Source organism: Schistocerca cancellata, chromosome 1, assembly GCF_023864275.1.
Source record: "Schistocerca cancellata isolate TAMUIC-IGC-003103 chromosome 1, iqSchCanc2.1, whole genome shotgun sequence".
In the NCBI taxonomy this organism is placed as follows: Eukaryota; Metazoa; Arthropoda; class Insecta; order Orthoptera; family Acrididae; genus Schistocerca; species Schistocerca cancellata.
This window is the reverse complement of record NC_064626.1, coordinates 975,773,647-975,796,809: the sequence shown is the minus strand read 5'-3', so window position 1 is coordinate 975,796,809 and position 23,163 is coordinate 975,773,647. Positions and strand designations below refer to the sequence as shown.

Below are 23,163 nucleotides of genomic sequence, written 5' to 3'. Positions count from 1 at the left end.
TAAGAAGTTCCTTCTTCCCTATACAGGCGGGTGGCAACAAAATATTTTCACATGCTGAGAAGGAAGCTGATGATTGAAATTTCATGAGACGACCCCATCGCAACGAAAAACTGTTTTAACGACTGCCACCCCAATTCGCGTATCGTATGCATGGAGTTCTCCCCCCTATTTCGCGACAGTACAAAACGAGCTGTCCTTCTTTGAACTTTTCCGATGTCTTCCGTCGATCCTGTCTGAAGCGGATCCCACAACACACAGCAATACTCCACAAAATGCACAAGAGTAGTGTAGACAATCTCTTTAGTAGACCTGTTGCATTTTCTAAATATTCTGCAGGAAAACGTGGTCTTTGGTTTGCTTTGTCCACAATATTATCTACGTGATCGTTCCGACTTAGTTATTCGTAACTGAAGTCCCTAAGCATTTATTCAAATTTACAGCCTCTATATTTGTGTGATTTATCGTGTAACAGTAATTTAGTAGATTCCATTTAGTAGCATGTGGTTCTTCATACTTATTCATTAATTAGAGTCAATTGCCAGTTGCCAGGAACAGCAGAGAGCCTACAAGAATTCCTTGCGAAATGCTAGATATTATTCCTGTTTTTCTCGATGACTTTCCGTCAGTTACTACGAATTGTGACCTTTCTGATAGGAATCTAGACGCACAGCAGAGACGATATTCCACAGGCGCGCAATTTGATTAGAAGTCTATTGTGAGATATGGTGAGAAAAGCCTTCCGGAAATCCAAAAATGTGTTATCAATCTGACATCCCTTGCCAATAATACTTATTACCTCGTGAGAATAAAGAGCTAGTTGCATTTCATAGGAACGATATTTTCTGAATCCGTGCTGGCTGTCTGTCAATAAATGGTTTTCTTCTAGATAAATCAGAATGTTCGAGAACAGTATATGTTCCACTAACAAAACGAGTCTGAAATTCAGCGGATTACTCTTATTTCCTTTCTTGGGTATTGTTTTGACTTCATCAACTTTCCCGTCTTCAGGTAGGTATCTTTTGACGAGTGAGTGGTTGTATATGATTGCTAAGTATGGAGCTGTTATATCAGCATACAATTAGAGTTACCTGACTGGTCCACAATCAGGACAGGAGGCCTTGCCTTTATTAAGTGTTTTAAGCTGCTTTGCTACAGCAAGGATATCTACTTCTAAGCTACTTATATTCTAAGGTGTTATTGGTTCGAAGTCTGGAATATCTGTTTCAGCTTCTTTGGTGAAGCAATTTCGGGAAACTGTGTTTAGTAACTCTGCAAAATACTTCCACCAATAACATCACCATTCTTCAGTACAACGAAAAACCAGCCAATGTTGGAAATTCTGATCGGATTAGTGGAAAGACACAAACAGTACCTTCACTGCACAATAACAATAGAGATTTAAGAATTTCCAGCATGCTGGACAAATTGCAAGGCAGAAACTTCTGTTTAATCAGTACAACGAAAACCCAGCCAATGTTGAAAATTTGGCTGGTTTTTCGTTGTAATGATTAACAGAAGTTTCGGACTTGCTATTGTCCAGCATTCTGGGAATTCGTAAATCTCTATTGTTATTGTGCACTGAAGTTACTGTTAGTGCTTTTCCACTAGTGTAATTTATATACGATCAGAATCTCCCTTGATTCTCTGCCTTATTTCGAGACAGAGTTTCGTTGAGTAAAGTATTAAAAGCATCTTAATTTAATTTCGCACAACATTTCGATTTTCTGTAAAATTTTGTAAATCTTGTGTATTTTTCATTCTTTTAAATTTTGTACGCGTTTTTGTTGCTTCTGCAATAGTGTTCCTACCGTCGTTATTAATTTATTTGGTGTATATTTCAATTGCGTCTGTACTATTTCTTTGAGTTTAAGCCACCTTTGTTCTATGTTTACATTTTCAGATTGCAAGGAGCAGAGGCTATGTCCTAGGAAAGCCTCAAGCGAATTTTTATCTGATTTTATAAAGTGTTGTACTTCGCGTTTATTTTGGGTTGGGATGAAAGTAGATGGAACAAGGAATCGGCCGTATCCTTTAAAACGAGTCATACCAGCATTCGCCCGAAGAGACTAAAACTAGATATCGGATGAGCATTTCGTTCCCACACCTTCCAAACGCGGACTCCTTACTCATAGCGCCACTTAGCTTACGTGTAGATACAACAGTTACCTGGCACACGGACTCTGGGGCCATCCACCGAACTGGCAGCGACCTCGATCCGTCGATCGGATAATAGTCGGCAGCATACAGCTCGTTGTTGGTGCCGAAGTCGCAGATTTTCACATGGTAAGCCTTGCCCACGATGCAGTTTCTGCAAAACAGAGCGTGAATTTGTAAAGCAATCTATTGTTTGAACACTGACAGCTAATACATGTCCTTTTTGTGAAGGGTATGCTTACCTCGTAGCGAGGTCCCGATGTACGAAGTTCAGAGTTTCCAGGTAACGCATCCCGGACGCTATTTGCGAGGCTATGTACAGTAGGCACGTTGAACTGTAAATGAAAAAATTAGTGATGTAATTACAGTTATATTTGATACGGTTCAAATACCTGTAAATATCAAAACAAACATTAAAAAACAATAGCATCTTTTCGAGTATAATAAACTTGAGAAAAATGCCATTTGCGTTCCTTTTAACGATTCCTTTAACGATTTCATAGCCCTATAGCAAATCATTTTATTTTCTGTTGCTGCAAGGGTGATGTTTCATGATGTGTTGACAATGAAAGCATAACTGTAACCTTCCTGTTCTATGAAAATATGATCGTTTTGTTGAAATTCTGCGCTTTATACGATCTACTATCCACGTGATAATCATTTTAAATATTTTCAAAGCGCAGAAACAGTACATATATAAAATTTTAGAATGTTCAGTTTGAATAAAAGGAAAACATTTTATATGACAGCAATGTCACAGGTGATCCCATGAATTTATTGACAGTAGTGATGTTCAGAGACAAGCTAAGTCTGCCCCGTGATGAATATTGTTTTAGAGGTGATGCAGAAAATGTTGTATTTAGATGCTAGTTATTCCTGAAGAAGCTCAAAACTATCAGGTGTTTCACGAATAACAGCTGCTGCTTCAGCCAAACAGGCAACTGGCTCTCCTTAACTGCCTAAAATTGTTTCGTACACCAAATGCTTCATCTCGCCTGACGAAAGAAAATCCGTAGGCGTGAGGTCCCAAGTCCGTGATGGACACAGTAATGGCTCACCACTCCGAATACAACAGACGGGAAAAAATTGTCTACATGTTCTGTGACATCAAAGTAATCTGCAGTAAACACCCTGAAATTTCGTGTACATGGTTTCCTCACAACCTGTGCAAATGTTTAGTAGGATGTGGACGTCAGCACGGATTCGAATCTAATAAAGATGCAGTGTATTATTAGTTTCCTTTGTTCACGTTACCCAGAAATCTTTTTCAATGCTTTGATTCCCTCTTAAAATTAACAGAGGTGGTTGAATTTGTAGCTAGCTGGTAACAGCACAAAGAACAAGTTTCCATAACTGCCGTTGTGGACGACTATATTGTGTTGTATCTTTGTAAATTATAGCATTTAAACCAAAGCCAGAGAGTCTCTCAGTGCTTCTATCCTAGTTGCTTCGTAAAATAACATCAGTAGAAACATGAACGTGTAAATTGTAATAGTGACAGACACGGAATTTTAAATGGACAGCATATTTTCACACTGACGACAATGAAAATGACTGCGAAAAATAAGTCGCATTTCTGCGTTATTCTCAGTGCTGGAACTGTAACTAAGCTGGTCTCCTGAAGACATTGGTTGCGACCTTCAACACGTTGAACTTCACACAAGACAGTGTGCGTGGGACACTCATTCACGAGTCGTCGTCACATGAGTGTTTCTCTGCGAGAAGGCAACTTCATTAATTGTTCTAAGTGACGTGTGAGGTGACCCCGAACAGAGGACTCATTGTATGTAGTAACACACGTACAGGCGCTCTCTTGTAACCACTGGAGAATTGTCTGTGCAATCGCTTACTCCTGTCATGCTGTAAATTTCATTTCCCGTAACAAGAGTTCCAGTTCTCACAGTGATTTCCTAAAAACCCTCTACAGACCTATGCAGAACGCTATTGCAAATGATTTATTTACCTTGCCCTTTCTATTAATGCAGTTTTTCGGCTTAGACAACTGATCATGAAGCTGAATAATAAAATAAAGTTTTCCATGTATTAACGTAACGCAACCCGTACTCGAAGAATCGCAAGGGTATAGCGTGTCGCATTTATCTGAGCTTCCGAAATAAGTTATTGTCCAGAAGCAAGTACCAGGAAAATGCTGTTTAGAGAGCAGAAGGAAATTAGTTAGCGTGACTGCTTATCTTGTAAATTTTTTTACGAAGATATGAACCGCGTTTGTCGTTTTTAAATCGCACCCTAAATGATCTATTCAACAACCCACTTCATGTAGTCAATACCAGCTCAAGAACGTATCACAGTGTTTTGTATTTGTGGGGATCTACAGCATCTACACTCCTGGAAATTGAAATAAGAACACCGTGAATTCATTGTCCCAGGAAGGGGAAACTTTATTGACACATTCCTGGGGTCAGATACATCACATGATCACACTGACAGAACCACAGGCACATAGACACAGGCAACAGAGCATGCACAATGTCGGCACTAGTACAGTGTATATCCACCTTTCGCAGCAATGCAGGCTGCTATTCTCCCATGAAGACGATCGTAGAGATGCTGGATGTAGTCCTGTGGAACGGCTTGCCATGCCATTTCCACCTGGCGCCTCAGTTGGAACAGCGTTCGTGCTGGACGTGCAGACCGCGTGAGACGACGCTTCATCCAGTCCCAAACATGCTCAATGGGGGACAGATCCGGAGATCTTGCTGGCCAGGGTAGTTGACTTACACCTTCTAGAGCACGTTGGGTGGCACGGGATACATGCGGACGTGCATTGTCCTGTTGGAACAGCAAGTTCCCTTGCCGGTCTAGGAATGGTAGAACGATGGGTTCGATGACGGTTTGGATGTACCGTGCACTATTCAGTGTCCCCTCGACGATCACCAGTGGTGTACGGCCAGTGTAGGAGATCGCTCCCCACACCATGATGCCGGGTGTTGGCCCTGTGTGCCTCGGTCGTATGCAGTCCTGATTGTGGCGCTCACCTGCACGGCGCCAAACACGCATACGACCATCATTGGCACCAAGGCAGAAGCGACTCTCATCGCTGAAGACGACACGTCTCCATTCGTCCCTCCATTCACGCCTGTCGCGACACCACTGGAGGCGGGCTGCACGATGTTGGGGCGTGAGCGGAAGACGGCCTAACGGTGCGCGGGACCGTAGCCCAGCTTCATGGAGGCGGTTGCGAATGGTCCTCGCCGATACCCCAGGAGCAACAGTGTCCCTAATTTGCTGGGAAGTGGCGGTGCGGTCCCCTACGGCACTGCGTAGGATCCTACGGTCTTGGCGTGCATCCGTGCGTCGCTGCGGTCCGGTCCCAGGTCGACGAGCACGTGCACCTTCCGCCGACCACTGGCGACAACATCGATGTACTGTGGAGACCTCACGCCCCACGTGTTGAGCAATTCGGCGGTACGTCCACACGGCTTCCCGCATGCCCACTATACGCCCTCGCTCAAAGTCCGTCAACTGCACATACGGTTCACGTCCACGCTGTCGCGGCATGCTACCAGTGTTAAAGACTGCGATGGAGCTCCGTATGCCACGGCAAACTGGCTGACACTGACGGCGGCGGTGCACAAATGCTGCGCAGCTAGCGCCATTCGACGGCCAACACCGCGGTTCCTGGTGTGCCCGCTGTGCCGTGCGTGTGATCATTGCTTGTACAGCCCTCTCGCAGTGTCCGGAGCAAGTATGGTGGGTCTGACACTCCGGTGTCAATGTGTTCTTTTTTCCATTTCCAGGAGTGTAGATGCTTAATAAGCGTAAACATGGTAAGTAGTAGTCTATAGTGCGATTTTTATTTTATCGTGTGATTAGCTCATTTCTACTAATCGTCATTGTAAAGCACATTTGTAACATCTTTATTCGCGTCATTTTCAAATCACTCTAAATTACACGTAAGAAGTAGCCATATGTAAAATAACGTAATATGGCTACTTTTTACTTGTAATTTAGAGTGCTTTGAAAATGATACGATATGCATATGTTACAGATGTGCTTGACAAAGACGCTTAGTCGAAATTAGTTAATCGCACGATAAAATAAGCATTGCATTACAGCCTACCACGGACAAATTTTTAGGTTTATTATTATCACAGCATATTATTCCCGGAAACAGCACTTTATTAAAAAAGTATCGCAAAATTGACTTTCACTCTCCTGTACTAGCACACAGCACAGGTGCGTAGTTGTGCAGATGTGTAACGTATCCACTTGCTAGAGTTCAGAGTAAATAAATAAAAACGCAGGGTAAATACTCTAAGAAAATAATAATAAATGTGCAGTGTTTAATCAAGGACTGCCTTTGCTGTACACAGCATACGTTTTGAAAGTGCTACGGTACTGTACTACATGTATCCGTATGTAACGAAGAAAATGTCATTGCAATTACTGTTCTACTAACTTTAGGGGCCCTCACACTCTCGATATTTATTGTATAATAATGAGAACTGAGCAATACTATTGTCCGTCTGAGAGTGGTATTGACGGTTCGCGCAATGTGTTGAAGGGATTGCAGAGCTTTAAAAATACTAACACTCGCTCAGTGTATTGCGAAATGTATTGTACTGTGTAAGGGTGGCGTTATGCACTATAAGGCAGTTCCTGTGGAGACTTCGTGATTCGCAGACATGCAAACTGTTGATACAACGGCGCTATATGAATAAGGAAACACAAGCAAGACAAATGAAAGAAAACTTTTGGTGAAGTACAGTCAGGGAAGTAGTTTGAGCACATATTTAATACGTATTCAGTAACTAGTTGTAGAAACTTTTGACAAAAGTGTTTAAGTTCATGGAAAGAACACTGCCACAGTTTATCTCTTCATTTCAGAAGTTTAAATTATTTATTAAAGAAATGCATAATAGCACTACATACCGATACTCCACAGACATATACCTTACTATTATGAGGTTTTATAGCACGTCCAGCATTGTGAAAAGTGAAATCCGACGTGTATATAAACAGTACCTGTTCTGTGTACGTAAGGTGTAACGAGGTTTACCAATTCGTTGAAAGATTCCTCATTCCTCCTTAAAAATTTTTGACAGTTCTTTTAGCAGATTATTACGGTCGTGCGTAGAACACCTTCCAAATAGTTTTTCCGCCCATCGCCGCATCCTCTTACTTTCCTTTATGCGGTACGTAGCAACTACGATCTCAATACACCTAAGTTCTACATCATCAAATGCCTAGATGTTCGTTGCGATGACAGAGCTCAAACTGACACTGCCCGGGCGTAAACATTACGCAGTAATATTGTGAAGCTCGTGGCCTCGCACTTCAACACAATATATTGACACAGTATTATTGCGCACTAAATATTCAGCGTGTGAGGGCTGCTACATAATTTGCTATGTAAAACAGATGTACTGCTTATCATATCTTCGTAACGACAAAGTTACATGGAAGGCAATCATGCTTGTTAATGTACCCTAGGCAGCTTCTGCACAAAGCGTTATTTGCGGTGATCAATATGTATGTCCTATTACGTGGTACATGATCGAATCAACTGAAAAATAGGGAAGGGAAAGCCAGAGAGATGAAAAACCGACGCACTGGTCTCACCTTATGGTGTTAGCGCCGGTGACGTACGGGTCGTCTTCGTGGTGGTGTTGCCTGAGGAACAGGTTGAGGTCTCCGTGGTCGAGGTACTCGAGCACGACGCCCATCGGCTCTTCCAGCGTGCAAACGCCGAGCACCCGCGACAGGTGTGGCTCGTCCAGCGCCGAGAGGATTCGGGCGTCCCGCATGAAGTCCAGTCTGTGCATGACAAAAGATTCAACATTTGGAGACAAACAAATGATCTGGGTGACTGGTTTTCTGAACTTTCATCTTGATTTAAACCACTATTTAAAAGTAACCAACTAAGATCTTCAAATTGTATATGATTTAGTGGACTCATAAATGTTGTCGATGGCAAAGGAAGAACACACTTTATCACCTGGATGTGGACTGGCAGCGGCATTTTTGTACGAAACACAATTCGATTCGCCTCCTCTCGTCAAATAAGTATGGTCGGATGTCAATCTGGGCGACACTCCTCCGGCATGAAAGTCCTGTATCATAACCAGTGCGGCACCTTGTCCAGTGTGATTGCCACTGAGTGATTGATCAAGAGCCTCAATAATACTAAACTTTGGTTCCAGTTAGCTGACTTCGAGAAGGTTCCTGTAAATAATCGTCTCACTCTTTACAACTTTCGGAAAAATAATGATGGCGTATTGGGGTGAATGGTTTACCAGGATGTCTGGTCGACTGGTAAGCAGGACATCTCACGTCCTAGTTAACCTCCGCTTATGAGTTTAGTACACACCTTTTATCAACATCCGAGCTTTTCTTATTAAAGATTCCTTAGGATATCGTGTCCCAATTTTTCGTGAGGAATATTCTGTCATCCGGCGTCAATCAGTACCCGAAACACAACGATGATATCGAACAAAAACCTTCATCACAACGTTACTTGTTATTGGTATCGTTAATAGTACATCACTAACTGTGTTAGTAGTTATCGTCCTACACTGTAAAATTCAGTTCTCCTGCATCATTTCCGCTGGTTCAGACACTTTTATCCACTGCTTTGCTTGTTCATAATCTCCCCATTACGACTGACATGCATTTCCATGGTTATTACCAGAGTATTCACCTTCCGCTACTTTAAGGTGAACAAAAGTCATGAGATAATGAAAATTTCACAAAGATATTACTAATTTTTTATATTTGACTTGCTTTATTTTGGTTTTTTACTTATATCAATTGTTTGTATGTTAAACTCATGAGTACTTAAAACTAATAACTGAGCTCTCTCTGCATTTGCTCTATAGTTACCGTGCTTTGCCGCGTTTTTGTTTTTAAATAATTTCATAATCTGAGAAGACATTTCTTCAGTTCTTAGTATACTTTTCGTGTTCCAGTAGACACCGAAATTCAGTTTTCTCGTTACATTTTTTACCCGGAAATTATTATTGTACTTCGTTCTTAATGTTTTTTGTTTTTGGTATTACGATGGTTGTATTATTTAAAGCTTCTTCTTCTATGAAAATATATTCGACTGTTTTGAGTTGCAAGTCCGTGTTTGGATTTCTGGCCACGATTAATGCACATGAAGGGGATGAGCAGGAATTTAGTTGCAATGTATGGTTTGTCGCTGCCGCTTGACTAGGGACCGCAGAAAATGTAATTAATGACATTCGAATATAAACCCTGCATTCACTAATTACATGTGATCAAATTTAGATCTTTAGACACATTACCAGCTTTCACTGCGGCTTTTCGTTCCTTTCGTCGAACGGGGAGGTTTGTAATGGGACGACCTGGTAAATATAGCCGTGGGCAAGTCTTAAGTCAGAATGAAACTGACGGGGAGACTGCTAAGCAAGTGTGATTCGCTGAAGACGGATGTCGCTACAAAAGCGTTCGTTCATCCAATTACTGAGCATTTATGACTGGTAATGGAAACCGCATCAACTTGAATTAACGGAAGACGGAAAAAATATCCAAGTGATACATACGAGCTGTGTTACTGGTGTGTTTAGTCAGGACAGAAATGCTCAAGAAACTAGCAGATCCGCTACAAGAAAGGCTCCGAGTCTGTATTTTAACATTCAGAAGTACCATGTTCCAATAAGAGAGAAGAAACGTAATATCATGGAACTTATATATCGCGTAAAATTAGATTAATTCGGAAATGTGCAGGAAAGGGCAGACAGTTCAAATGGTTCAAATGGCTCTGAGCACTATGGGACTCAACTTCTGAGGTCATTAGTCCCCTAGAACTTAGAACTAGTTAAACCTAACTAACCTAAGGACATCACAAATATCCTGCCCGAGGCAGGATTCGAACCTGCGAGCGTAGCGGTCTTGCGGTTCCAGACTGCAGCGCCTTTAACAGCACGGCCACTTCGGCCGGCAGGGCAGACAGTCTTCCTTCCCAATCGGCAACGGTAAGCGGGAAATATTCAAGGAGCGTTCAATAATAAATGTAACACGTTTTTCTTATCGGTCAGTTTCGGTTGAAAGAATGCGGAATATATTGAGGGAATCGTGGAATATTCGCGCTTCAGTCCCTGTAGTTCATGAAGTTGCGATAGGTAGCTGAACTATACGGAGCTTTCAAAATGGCGTCTGTAACTGTGGTGCGCTTCAAGCAGGTGGTTGCCATTGAGTTGCTTTTGGCGAACCAGTGCTTCGCAGATGTTCACAGGTGCTTGCAGAATGTCTATGGAGATCTGGCAGTGAACAAAAGCGCGGTGAGTTGTTAAGCGAGGCGTCCGTCATCTCGCAACAAGGTCGCGCAAACATGTCCGATCTTCCACGCGCCGGTCGGCCTCACACAGCTGTTAACTCCTGCAGTGTTGGAATGTGGGGAACCAGTAGAGGTGATCGACGGATCACAATCAAACAACTCCCTGCACAACTGGACGTCTCCGTTATTAGTGCTGACACATTCGCCCACCAGTAGGCGTGTTGGCCCGCTGGATTCCGCACCGCCTAACAGATGGACCACATAGAGCAACGAAGGATCGTCTGTGAGGAATTGCCTGCGCGTTACGAGTCTGATCGCGAAAAATTTTGTCGAACTTCGTCACAGGCAATGATACAAGGTTTCATAACATCGAATCGGAAAGAAAATGGCAATCCACAGAGTGACGCCACCTCTCCTCCGAAGAAAAGTACGAAATTGCTTCCTCAGCCGGTAAAGTAATGACAATAGTCTTCTGGGATTCTGAAGGAGTTATTCTATTTGATATAATCCGTCATGATGCAACATTCAAGTCGTAAGTGTATTTTGCTAGCCTCAGGAGATTGAAGAATCAACTTAATCGTGTTATCCACCTCAAAAATGAAAACGAACTCTCCTCCTTGACAATACCAGGCCGCACACAAATCTATACAGCCGAAAGGAGCTCACAAAACTCCACTGGACTGTTCTTCCTCATCCACCCTACAGTCCGGATATCGCAACTTCCGACTTCCACGTGTCTGTCCCATGGAGGAGTAGCCCTCAGGGAAGTACTACGTCGATGATTGGGATGCAGCAAGACCTGGGCTAAGATGTCGACAGATAGAGTGGTACCATGCGGGCATATAGACTCTTCCAGTAATTATGTGATTACGTTAAAATATATGGTTTAGGAGTAAAAAACAGTGAGGAGCAATATGATGTATTGGAATCCTAACTAAAATCAATCATCTTTAAAAAATATTGTTGCATTACTTGGTGAGTGCCCCACTTATTTCTCATCACAGAATGCTCGGTAGCTCTTGAGTACAGGCGTAAATTTAGAAGCATTTTACTGTAAGCGAGGTTGTAAAGTACCATGCATCCCAGGTAATGTCGTAGCAGTCTGGTCAATCAGTTTTACAGAAAATTCAGAGACGAGAGCTAGAGAAGCCCATCAACAGTACATTATGTTCCACTTGATTCAGTAAGTGAGCAGTGTGACAACCCCCAACGGCCACGGTGCGCTGCCCCTCACTTACCTGGACTTCTCGGCCGCTCCGATGGGCAGCGACTTGACTGCGACCAGCCGCTTGCCGAGAGTCGGAGCGCCGCCAAATTCCATGATGCCGTCGGCCTCCGCCACGTACACCTGCCGGCCAACGTCAAGGCGCTAAAATTAGAACATGCCGTGCAGCGACGACTCTCATGGAATCCAGCCACACGCTGAAATTATGATATCCACAGAAGTTTCGCAGACTACACTACTTCAGCCTCTAGTTACGTGAGCTGTGAATTCATCTTAATTGTTGTTGTGGTCTTCAGTCCGAAGATTGGTTTGGCGGAGCTCTCCATGCTTATACAATAGGGGTATAAAGGGTAGACGAAACTATGGAAACACTAAAAACAAAACGCATTACCGTTCATAATACGGTATAATGAAACCGTTGACATTCATCAGATTTACCTGACCAGCCGAAATGGTCACATAATTCTTGGCATTTACGTGATCCTACAGAGTAAGCCTTGGGCCCATGGAATACCACGATGTGGCTGCCTAACTGATCACCACATCATGCTATGTTTCGCTCTTGGAAGGTAAGGTCGGCCATAAGTATGAAACACTGTGAAATAAGACTAATACGACCAAATGACTCCCTTTCATTGCTCCGCAGTCCAGATTTTATGGTTCCGGTACCATATTTTCCTGTTAAGTGCATTTGCGTCACTGACGAGCAGTTTTGGAATTCCAGTTCGCCCTAAAATTCCCTTCTTATGGAGCTCCTGCCATGTTGCTGTGGTACTGAGAGGATTCGCGAGTGTGATTTTAAACTCTGCTGTGACTTTTGCAGCTGTAGTTCCCTTGTTTTTCGTCGCAGACGTCATCGATGACAGGCCGTCATGATCACACGGGACTTACTTAGCGTTGTGACAGCGGGTGATGCTTTTGTGCTTTCTCTGTATACTGTATAAATATTCGACACTGTGCTTCTTGAAACACCAAACACTTCGGGTATCTAGGTTACGGAAGCATTCGCCATACGAGCATCAATAATCTGCAGCGTTCGAAACCATTTAGCTCCGACATAGTGCTTCCCCAACTGCACAGAACACCGCAACTGACACTTGCAACGTGCTTAGAACATTAAACAGGTGCCGTTCGTTGTCATATATTGTCATATACAACAGCGTAACCTGCATACTTGTCCAGTATCTACAATTATCTTCAAGCATGCATTTCTCGCGGTGTTTCCATATTTTTATCCAAGCCATGTAACTACCGTTGTTCATCCTGCTTTCAGACGTTCGCAGTACCAACACATCAGCGAAATGTCGGCTAATGGTACAAGACCATATCTGTCAGTCAGCCAGATTACTCGTGTCGCTGAGACTCGCAACCCCCCACACCGCGGCAAAGTCCACGACCTGAGGAGGCTCTTGAGTTCTTAACTATTTTTGTTATCAGGTCAGACTTGTAACTACGTTCGAGTTTCAAAACGTAACATGCAGAGTTTTATAATATCACTTGATACTACCTCTTGTGAGCATAGCATTGTTCAAAAGAGGACATTGTAGCTCTCTGATTTCCAACGATACCAGATGAATGTGAATGGAAAGAACTACAGATTAAACTTCAGACATCTGTATTCTGCTTTTTGCGTACATACAACACTTCACGGACTTAAAATTAATTTAATGATATCTGAGGTGCACTGTTTTCTTGTAAATCTATTACGTTGCTATAAATAAGAATCATCTAATAACGGTGACTGAATATGTGATCGCGTTCTATGAAATACCTTACGTCATGTTAATGGAGAAGTGTGATAAAACTTCGTAACAGTAACAGTGGCTGCCGAAGCTGCTTTACGTTTGGAATGAAGTAGAAGGTTGTGAGTCTTTGATATTAATTAGAGAGCGTCGTCATTCATGTTTTAAGTATTCATTTGAAGCTCGCCTTTTGGCGATCAGTGCTATTTGCACACGTTTCATGGAGCAGATTACTGTCTTGTTGGTCACTAATAATTTCATTGAGTTTTATAGCTCAAAAATTTGACTTAAATCTATGGTCCAGTAAAAGCTAGAAAAAATTTCTAACTCCGCTACCTTAAATTCTAGTCACTGCCACGTACGAAAACTAAATTGAGGAGATGGCCGCAATATATACACCGATGAGCCTAAACATTGTGACTGTCTGGGTGATAACCTATTGCTTCTCCTCTGAAACGCCGTACAGCAGCGAGTCTACTTGGCATGAATTCGTCAAGCCTATTGCTCCTCCCCTGGAACGCCATACAGCAGCGAGTCTACTTGGCATGAATTCGTCAATCCTATTGCTCCTCCTCTGGAGCGCCATACAGCAGCGAGTTTACTAACCATGAATTTGACAAGCTTATTGCTCCTCCCCTGGAACACCATACAGCAGCGAGTCGGCATGAATTCGTCAAGCCTATTGCTCCTCCTCTGGAGCGCCATACAGCAGCGAGTCTACTTGGCATGAATTCGTCAAGCCTATTGCTCCTCCCCTGGAACGCCTTACAGCAGTGAGTCTACTTGGCATGAATTTGTCAACCTTATTGCTCCTCCTCTGGAGCGCCATACAGCAGCGAGTCTACTTGACATGAATACGTCAAGCCTATTGCTCCTTCTCTGGAGCGCCATACAGCAGCGAGTCTACTTGGCATGAATTCGTCAAGCCTATTGATCCTCTTCTGGAGCGCCATACAGCAGCGAGTCTACTTGGCATGAATTCGTCAAGCCTATTGATCCTCTTCTGGAGCGCCATACAGCAGCGAGTCTACTTGGCATGAATTCGTCAAGCCTATTGATCCTCTTCTGGAGCGCCATACAGCAGCGAGTCTACTTGGCATGAATTCGTCAAGCCTATTGCCCCTCCCCTGGAACGCCATACAGCAGCGAGTCTACTTGGTATGAATTCGTCAAGCTTACTGCTCCTCCCCTGGAACGCCATACAGCAGTGAGTCTACTTGACATGAATTAGTCAAGCCTATTGCTCCTCCTCTGGAGCACTGTACAGCAGCAAGTCTACTTGACATGAATTAGTCAAGCCTATTGCTCCTCCTCTGGAGCACTGTACAACAGCAAGTCTACTTGGTATGAATTAGTCAAGCCCTCGGCAGATTTCTGAGGTATTTGGCACCAAATGTCTACACACAGGTCACACAACACACGTTCATTAGGGATGGAGCTGGTCTCCAGAGATGTTCGTCGGGTTCGGATAAGTCGAATTTGGTTGCCAAGAAATCAGCGTGAGGTCACTATCATGCATCTCGAACCACTGTATTCCGATTCTCGCTTTGTGACACAGGCAGTTATGCTGCTGGATTCTCATCTGGCCGTCTGATGTTTTCCATGACTTACTCACTCCACGCAAATGCCGCGAATGTTGCTTTAGAAGGGCATGGCCGATTTCATTCCCCACCTTCTAAACGAACAGAGCTCGTACTCGACCTATAATGACGTCGATGTCGACAGGACGTTAACCCCTGTATTACTTACTTCCTTCATTTATCCTGCTGAAGGATGCCAACGCCATCAGGGAAGGCATCAAGGATGAAGGGATGGAGGTGTTCTGCAGTAACGTTAAAGTAGTTCGCAGTAGTCATTGTACCTTCGTTTACTACCACAAGCTACACGCAAGTCCAGGTGAATGACGCTCGCATCATAATACTGCTGTCACTGGTCTGCGTCCGAGGTGTGGTGCATGTTTCTAGCAGCTGTTAACCTAGATAAAGGCTAATCAGAACAGGATCTAATAAAAAAAATGGAAAGCCAACACCTTGTCGAACACACGTGGTTTCACCATGCTTCTACCACTTTCCATAGCCACTTACGACCGTAGCTGGCGAACGCAACTAGCTTCGCCGTTTCCGAGACTATCATTCCCAGACGGCGGGCAGTAACAGTCTGCCAATTGTAAAAGACGCGTATTTGACAGTCTAGTATCCTTTTAGAGCACTTTATGTCTAAATGGAAAGTTTTATTATATAGTTAACCGGTTTCATCCAGTTAAGTTACCACCTTCAGATTCATAATCACAGAACTTGCCACATATTCGACATTGTACAGAATGCTGAGCACTTGCTATCTAGGCATTGAAGCGTTCCAAAAGGATACTAGAAATTCAAATATAGAATATCGCCACCTGAGTTCACTGACGATCTCAGGTAAACACGAAGTCGTTTACGTCAGTGGTTTTCTCCTTTCGCAGCTCGTATCGTAGCTACACTCATGCTCATAAATTAAGGATGATGCTGATACGTGGTGAAACAAACTCTGGTGGACGGTTTGCGGGTTTAAATCACCTCGGGGTATGACTATGCGGCACATTTGCCCTGCGATCGTCGCACGGCGGCGCTGGCAGCAGTCCACATATGCAGAGGTGCGTTGGTGCACGTCAGAGTACGGTGCATCTAGTAGTGTGCACACGTTTCCAGACGTGCTAATGGTGACTGTGTGCTGAAAATGGCTCAAAGAACACATATTAATGACGTTATGAGAGGTAGAATACTAGGCCGACTGCAGGCTGGTCAAACACATCAGGTCGTAGCACGGACCCTCCGTGTGCCACAAAGTGTGATCTCACGATTATGTCAACGATTCCAGCAGACTGGAAACGTGTCCTGGCGCTACAGTACGGGACGTCCATAGTGTACAACACCACGAGAACACCGTTATTCACCATCAGTGCCCACAGACGACCACGAATTACTGCAGGTAGCCTTGCTCGGGACTTTACCTCAGCCACTGGAACAGTTGTCTCCAGACACACAGTCTACAGACGACTGAACAGACATGGTTTATTCGCCCGGGGACCTTTAAGGTGCATTCCACTGATCCCAGGTCACAGGAGAGCCCGCAAAGCCTGGTGTCAAGAACACAGTGCATGGTTATTGGAACAGTGGTGCCAGGTTATGTTCAGGGACGAGTCCAGGTAAAGTCTGAACAGTGATTCTCGCCGGGTTTCCGTCTGGCGTGAATCAGGAACCGGATACCAACCCCTTAGTGTCCTTGAAAGGGACCTGTATGGAGGTCATGGTTTGATGGTGTGGGATGGGATTATAACTGGTGCACATACACCCCTGCATGTCTTTGACAGAGGAACTGTAACAGGTCAGGTGTATCGGAACGTCTTTTTTCACCAGTATCTCCGCCTTTTCAGGGGTGCATTGGGTCCCACCTTCCTCCTGATGGATGATAAAGCACGGCCCCACCGAGCTGCCATCGTGGTGGAGTACCTTGAAACAGAAGATATCGGGCGAGTGGAGTGGCCTGCCTGTTCTCCAGACCTAAACCCCATCGAGCACGTCTGGGATGCTCTCGGTCGACGTATCGCTGCACTTCTTCAAACACCTACGACACTTCAGGAGCTCCGACAGGCACTGGTGCAAGAATGGGAAGCTACACCCCAGCAGCTGCTCGACCACCTGATCCAGAGTATGCCAACCCGTTGTACAGCCTGTGTACGTGTGCACGGTGATCATATCCCATATTGATGCGCAGGAAACAGTGGCGTTTTGTAGCACATGTGTTTCGTGACGGTCTTCTCAACTTATCACCAATACCGTGGACTTACAGATCTGAGTCACGTGTGTTCCCTATTTGCCGATGCTATTAGCGCCAGTTTTGTGTAGTGCCACGTTGTGTGGCACTACATTCTGCAATTATCCTTAATTTATGAGCATGAGTGTATAATTGATCTCCGTTCGCCCATACTCGTTACCACGTCACGTGTGCGATGCCATCAGGCATTCGGTTCTGAGGTGGAAAGTGTCAATGTTTTGCTCATCAGTGTATAGGCCTTCTGCATTTTTCAAGGACGGATCATACACAGAAGCATTACCCAATGCAGTGAGTAAAACGTAGTTATGCATGATGTTTGTAGCAATGATTTCTATGCTATTAAGATAAAGTGGTACAATGGAGTACTTACGGTTCCAAAGGCTCCGTCGGATATCCTGGAGATCATGCGCAACCTGTGCCTGGGGAACTCCGGCAGAGTGGCCTGCTGTAGCCGCATCTTGAGCGCCGCCAGCGCCTCCTGCAGGTTGCTGGACTGTAGGCGAAAGTACAGCGTGAGCGAGGAGAACACCACCTCATGGCACAAAGACCATGTGATGTGAACGTAATATACTCTCTGACAACGTTCTTATTATTCATTCTTAGTCAGGATTTCCATAGAGTCTTTAGAGTCTTTAAATGCGCTCTGCGTTAGTAATTGGTAATATCTTTTTAAAGACCAGAAAATATTGTTCAATACAACTTTTCCCGATGTGTGACTGTTTCGTAGATCCACGTTTCAGACTCATTTACAACTGTCCTTCATCAGGTTGCTGTATTTAACTGGGCCAGTGCCACGTACAGGTCCTTGTCGCATACACGTGGTTTCACCATGCTTCGACCGCTTTCAATAGCCGCTTACGACCGCGAACGCAACTAGCTTCGCCGTTTCTGAGACTATCATTCCCAGGCGGCGGGCAGTAACAATCTTCCATTTGTGAAAGTCGCGTATTTGGTGGTTGAAATTATGTTTATTAATAAGATCTTTTTTATAATTCCTTTATCTAGTGTAATATCATCTTGGTCGCTGAGTCAGTTTGTTAAGAACGTCTTTTATATTTGCTTACATGAGAGGAGACAGGAGGCGTGCCTATGATCATTTATTAATGGCAAAACCTTTTAAAAAAGCCGATTTTGTGCCAACACGAACCTAATACATCAAATGTTCCCAATCCTTGGAGAAAATCAAGCTAGTTTTAGTATTGGTGCACGGAATGGTCACTGTTCTGCTGTGACATTTCAGAATCTAGTATGTGTGACACATCGACCAGAAAATCCTTTCTGCTTACATCACTTATGCTGTAGCGCCACATTCTGTTGCGCAAAGCAACGCTGTCACACGCAGTAGAAGTCAATAAATTAGGTACTACGTCATCCAATCGTTTAACAACGTCTGATTCATAGAATCGAGGAACGGATTGACATCCTTTGCTCAGAGGTGACGCTACTGATGATAAAAATTACGAATGAAGCGAACAATTACTCGTTAAAGTCTTTCCCTGCGAATAAAAACGTATAACTAAGGAATTATGCTAGATGTAGATAAGCAGGTTTTTCGAAATGGTAGTTTAACACACGAAGTTTTAACGGATACACATCTACATGCGCGCTGACTCCTCAATCGCAAGAATTTCAGCCATTGGTGGTGTTTCCACAATGTGGTGCATTGCCACACTGGAGTTATTTTTTCGCCAGTTCTTCGATGAAACCTTTCCGGAGCAATGTATCGGAAGACACGGTCCAGTATCATGGCCACCACATTGTAAGAATCGCTAAGGATCAAGCGTTCAGTTCACCTGTTCCTGGTGTAGAAACTCTTACGGCATGAATACGACATGCAGTACAGGCGGTAAGGCAAGAGATATTGCCAAAGACATGCAAAGAATTTGAGTATCTCCTAGACGTTCTATGGACTACAAAATGGAGCACATGTAGAAGTGTATCCACAAAAATATTTCTGAGCTAATCTGGCGTTTGCAACAAACTGGATAGCTGTATGTAGCATAGTTCCTAAGAAAATTTTTTTTTTCACAGGAAGACTTAATGCTCACGCCGTACATTTTTACGTACTTGGGATATGAAGTGATGAACTGGCTGCCAGCATTTATGTTGCCACTGAATATTTTAAAGACACTTACTGAAAGTGCCAAAACGCAGATCTCTCGCAGTTCTCGATGCTATGTGATGTCAATTTTGACAAATGAAGTACATGTACTGGGTGACAGACAACGGATTTCGGGGATCATTTTGCAAATGCAAGTCAGTCAGTGCACACGGCAAACATATAAACCGCACGAAATATTTCTAGGGCATTTCATTTTCTGTTTCCACTTGCAGGAACAAAATCACAACAGAGACTATAAAATCTATAGCTTATGTGAGGGAAGTTCAAATGGTTCAAATGTCTCTGAGCACTATGGGACTCCACTACTGTGGTCATAAGTCCCCTAGAACTTAGAACTACTTAAACCTAACTAACCTAAGGACATCACACACATCCATGCCCGAGGCAGGATTCGAACCTGTGACCGTAGCGGTTGTGCGGTTCCAGACTGTAGCGCCTTCAACCGCTCGGCCACTCCGGCCGGCCTGTGAGGGAAGTAATTGTTATGTTAAGTGGTGGGCGTATCCTGATAAGGTATTGCACTCTCGTGCGATCTGTCAGTTTCCTTTTTGACTCCATTGTCGTAAATGAAAAAAAGGTTCATAAATAGAAATAAGTGAATACACTCCTGGAAATGGAAAAAAGAACGCATTGACACCGGTGTGTCAGACTCACCATACTTGCTCCGGACACTGCGAGAGGGCTGTACAAGCAATGATCACACGCACGGCACAGCGGACACACCAGGAACCGCGGTGTTGGCCGTCGAATGGCGCTAGCTGCGCAGCATTTGTGCACCGCCGCCGTCAGTGTCAGCCAGTTTGCCGTGGCATACGGAGCTCCATCGCAGTCTTTAACACTGGTAGCATGCCGCGACAGCGTGGACGTGAACCGTATGTGCAGTTGACGGACTTTGAGCGAGGGCGTATAGTGGGCATGCGGGAGGCCGGGTGGACGTACCGACGAATTGCTCAACACGTGGGACGTGAGGTCTCCACAGTACATCGATGTTGTCGCCAGTGGTCGGCGGAAGGTGCACGTGCCCGTCGACCTGGGACCGGACCGCAGTGACGCACGGATGCACGCCAAGACCGTAGGATCCTACGCAGTGCCGTAGGGGACCGCACCGCCACTTCCCAGCAAATTAGGGACACTGTTGCTCCTGGGGTATCGGCGAGGACCATTCGCAACCGTCTCCATGAAGCTGGGCTACTGTCCCGCACACCGTTAGGCCGTCTTCCGCTCACGCCCCAACATCGTGCAGCCCGCCTCCAGTGGTGTCGCGACAGGCGTGAATGGAGGGACGAATGGAGAAGTGTCGTCTTCAGCGATGAGAGTCGCTTCTGCCTTGGTGCCAATGATGGTCGTATGCGTGTTTGGCGCCGTGCAGGTGAGCGCCACAATCAGGACTGCATACGACCGAGGCACACAGGGCCAACACGCGGCATCATGGTGTGGGGAGCGATCTCCTACACTGGCCGTACACCACTGGTGATCGTCGAGGGGACACTGCATAGTGCACGGTACATCCAAACCGTCATCGAACCCATCGTTCTACCATTCCTAGACCGGCAAGGGAACTTGCTGTTCCAACAGGACAATGCACGTCCGCATGTATCCCGTGCCACCCAACGTGCTCTAGAAGGTGTAAGTCAACTACTCTGGCCAGCAAGATCTCCGGATCTGTCCCCCATTGAGCATGTTTGGGACTGGATGAAGCGTCGTCTCACGCGGTCTGCACGTCCGGCACGAACGCTGGTCCAACTGAGGCGCCAGGTGGAAATGGCATGGCAAGCCGTTCCACAGGACTACATCCAGCATCTCTACGATCGTCTCCATGGGAGAATAGCAGCCTGCATTGCTGCGAAAGGTGGATATACACTGTACTAGTGCCGACATTGTGCATGCTCTGTTGCCTGTGTCTATGTGCCTGTGGTTCTGTCAGTGTGATCATGTGATGTATCTGACCCCAGGAATGTGTCAATAAAGTTTCCCCTTCCTGGGACAATGAATTCACGGTGTTCTTATTTCAATTTCCAGGAGTGTAATTATGAAATGGAGGATGGCATGGTGATGGGATCCCACTGTCTCCGGCCGCAGCGAACATCTTCATGGAGCACGGTGAAGAGCAAGCTCTTAACTCTGCGACGTTGCGTCCGTCTTGATTTCTACGGTAAATGGACAACACCTTGCTGATACGGCCTCGCGGTTGAAATGCATTGCAACAATGCGTCGATCACATAGACGGTGCCCGCTACACAAGAAAGTGGTCCTGAACACGTTAGTATACAGAGCAAAGATTATTTCTGGCCATCTACAATATGAAATGTACCAGCTGAGAGGCCTGTTCAGAGAAAATGGTTACAGCAAGGTAGACATTGCGAACGCTTTCATATGCCACCGACGAAGGTCTCCTGAATAGCCAAAAGAGGCCAAGCCGGCTGGATTCCTTCCGTACTGTGAGGCAACAACCAGCAAGAGAGGATGCGCACTTCAGGGACATGCTCTGAGGCCAAGGTTCTGGTCCGCCTTCAAGATACGAGATATGCTACTCCTTGTTAAAGACGACGTAGACTTCCAGTGTCCGGTGTGCATGGTGTCATCTTTGAACGCCGAAGCATGTATACAGAACAGACTTTCGCACTGTTGCTTACTGCGGTGTTAAGCATACGCGACACATTAATCAACGGGAGCTTTAGAAATTGCCATGCGTAAACATTGTCTGGGGAAACGGCCCAAAATAACATTTGGTAAGAATCGCGTCTTGGCTCAAGCGTCATCATATTGGGACTACATTATCAAGGAAGCGACCGAGATTAGAATAAACCACTAAAATTTCAGCCGAGACCTGGGAAAGGAAGCGACTGAGATTAGAATAAACCACTACAATTTCAGCCGAGACCTGGTAATCATACTTGGTAGCGGATGGGGTGTGAGCTTTGGATATCTAGTAAAAGCGCAGACGAAAGTTTCACTCTTGTGGGGAGGCTGGAATGACCGCCGGCCCATCGCAGCACCTCACGTTACTCGGTATCGCGGCAACTCGGAGCTGCTATGAGCTGTCCAACACTCACTCCCGGGCAAGCGTCATTGTGGTCCTCTCTGAAAGATTGCAGAAACACTACCATACCTATTTAAACACAACATCATGTCAGCCCCAGTAGTCAATGTTTTTCTTTCTAATTACGCCTGGAGACGACGGGGGAGACAGCTGTCGAAAGCTATAGTGTAGTCGAATTTATGCAACTTAATATCCGAAAACATTTTATTCGGACATGCCACCGTGAAAGACTCATAAACAAATATTTCTTAATGATGTGAACGCTGATGGAAGCATTTTACCTAATTGCAATTTATGCACGACACAGACGGCAGGAACGAACAGGCACGCTTAAACACGTTTTTACTCAGGTCTGAAGATGGTCATTACCGACCGAAGTTAATAACCTGATTACAAATAAACACTGAGATCCAAGGCTGGAAGTTTAACAAAGAAGTTCTATCCTCAGAGACCGGAGTTCACCACCCAGCCAGTACAGAGGCCACTGCGTGTAATATTTTTCCTCACGCGGTGACCGGTAGCTGCCGAGATTCCACAGAGCGCCAGATGCCTTCGATCGCTATGTTTACTGCCGCGCCTGATGGGCAGACTCGCATAAACCGTCGGCCCGCAGGCCAGCATACTGCTGCCAGGCAGGGTGACGGGAGACTATACCGTCGTCACGATTCCTCTCCACTACTTCACAAATTCAGTCGTCTCTCTTATTACACACGCGATGTCAGCCAACAGGAATTTTAAAAAAATCTAAAAGTAAAATATTTCATTCCCCCGACCGCTCTCCATCCATCCAGTCAAATTTGAATTCAA

At 44.9% G+C, this 23,163-nt stretch overlaps 1 protein-coding gene across 1 annotated transcript in view; it reads right to left on the bottom strand.

The window, feature by feature from the left end:
* LOC126088432 (discoidin domain-containing receptor tyrosine kinase B-like) overlaps positions 1-23,163 on the bottom strand; it is a 209,284-nt gene that overhangs the window by 6,672 nt on the left and 179,449 nt on the right. The window contains exons 12-16 of the mRNA XM_049906578.1: positions 17,565-17,687; positions 11,653-11,762; positions 7,738-7,932; positions 2,397-2,489; positions 2,167-2,308 (exon numbers count right to left, since the gene is read on the bottom strand). Coding sequence (XP_049762535.1) covers positions 2,167-2,308; positions 2,397-2,489; positions 7,738-7,932; positions 11,653-11,762; positions 17,565-17,687 — 663 coding nt within the window. The remainder of the gene's footprint in view (positions 1-2,166; positions 2,309-2,396; positions 2,490-7,737; positions 7,933-11,652; positions 11,763-17,564; positions 17,688-23,163) is intronic.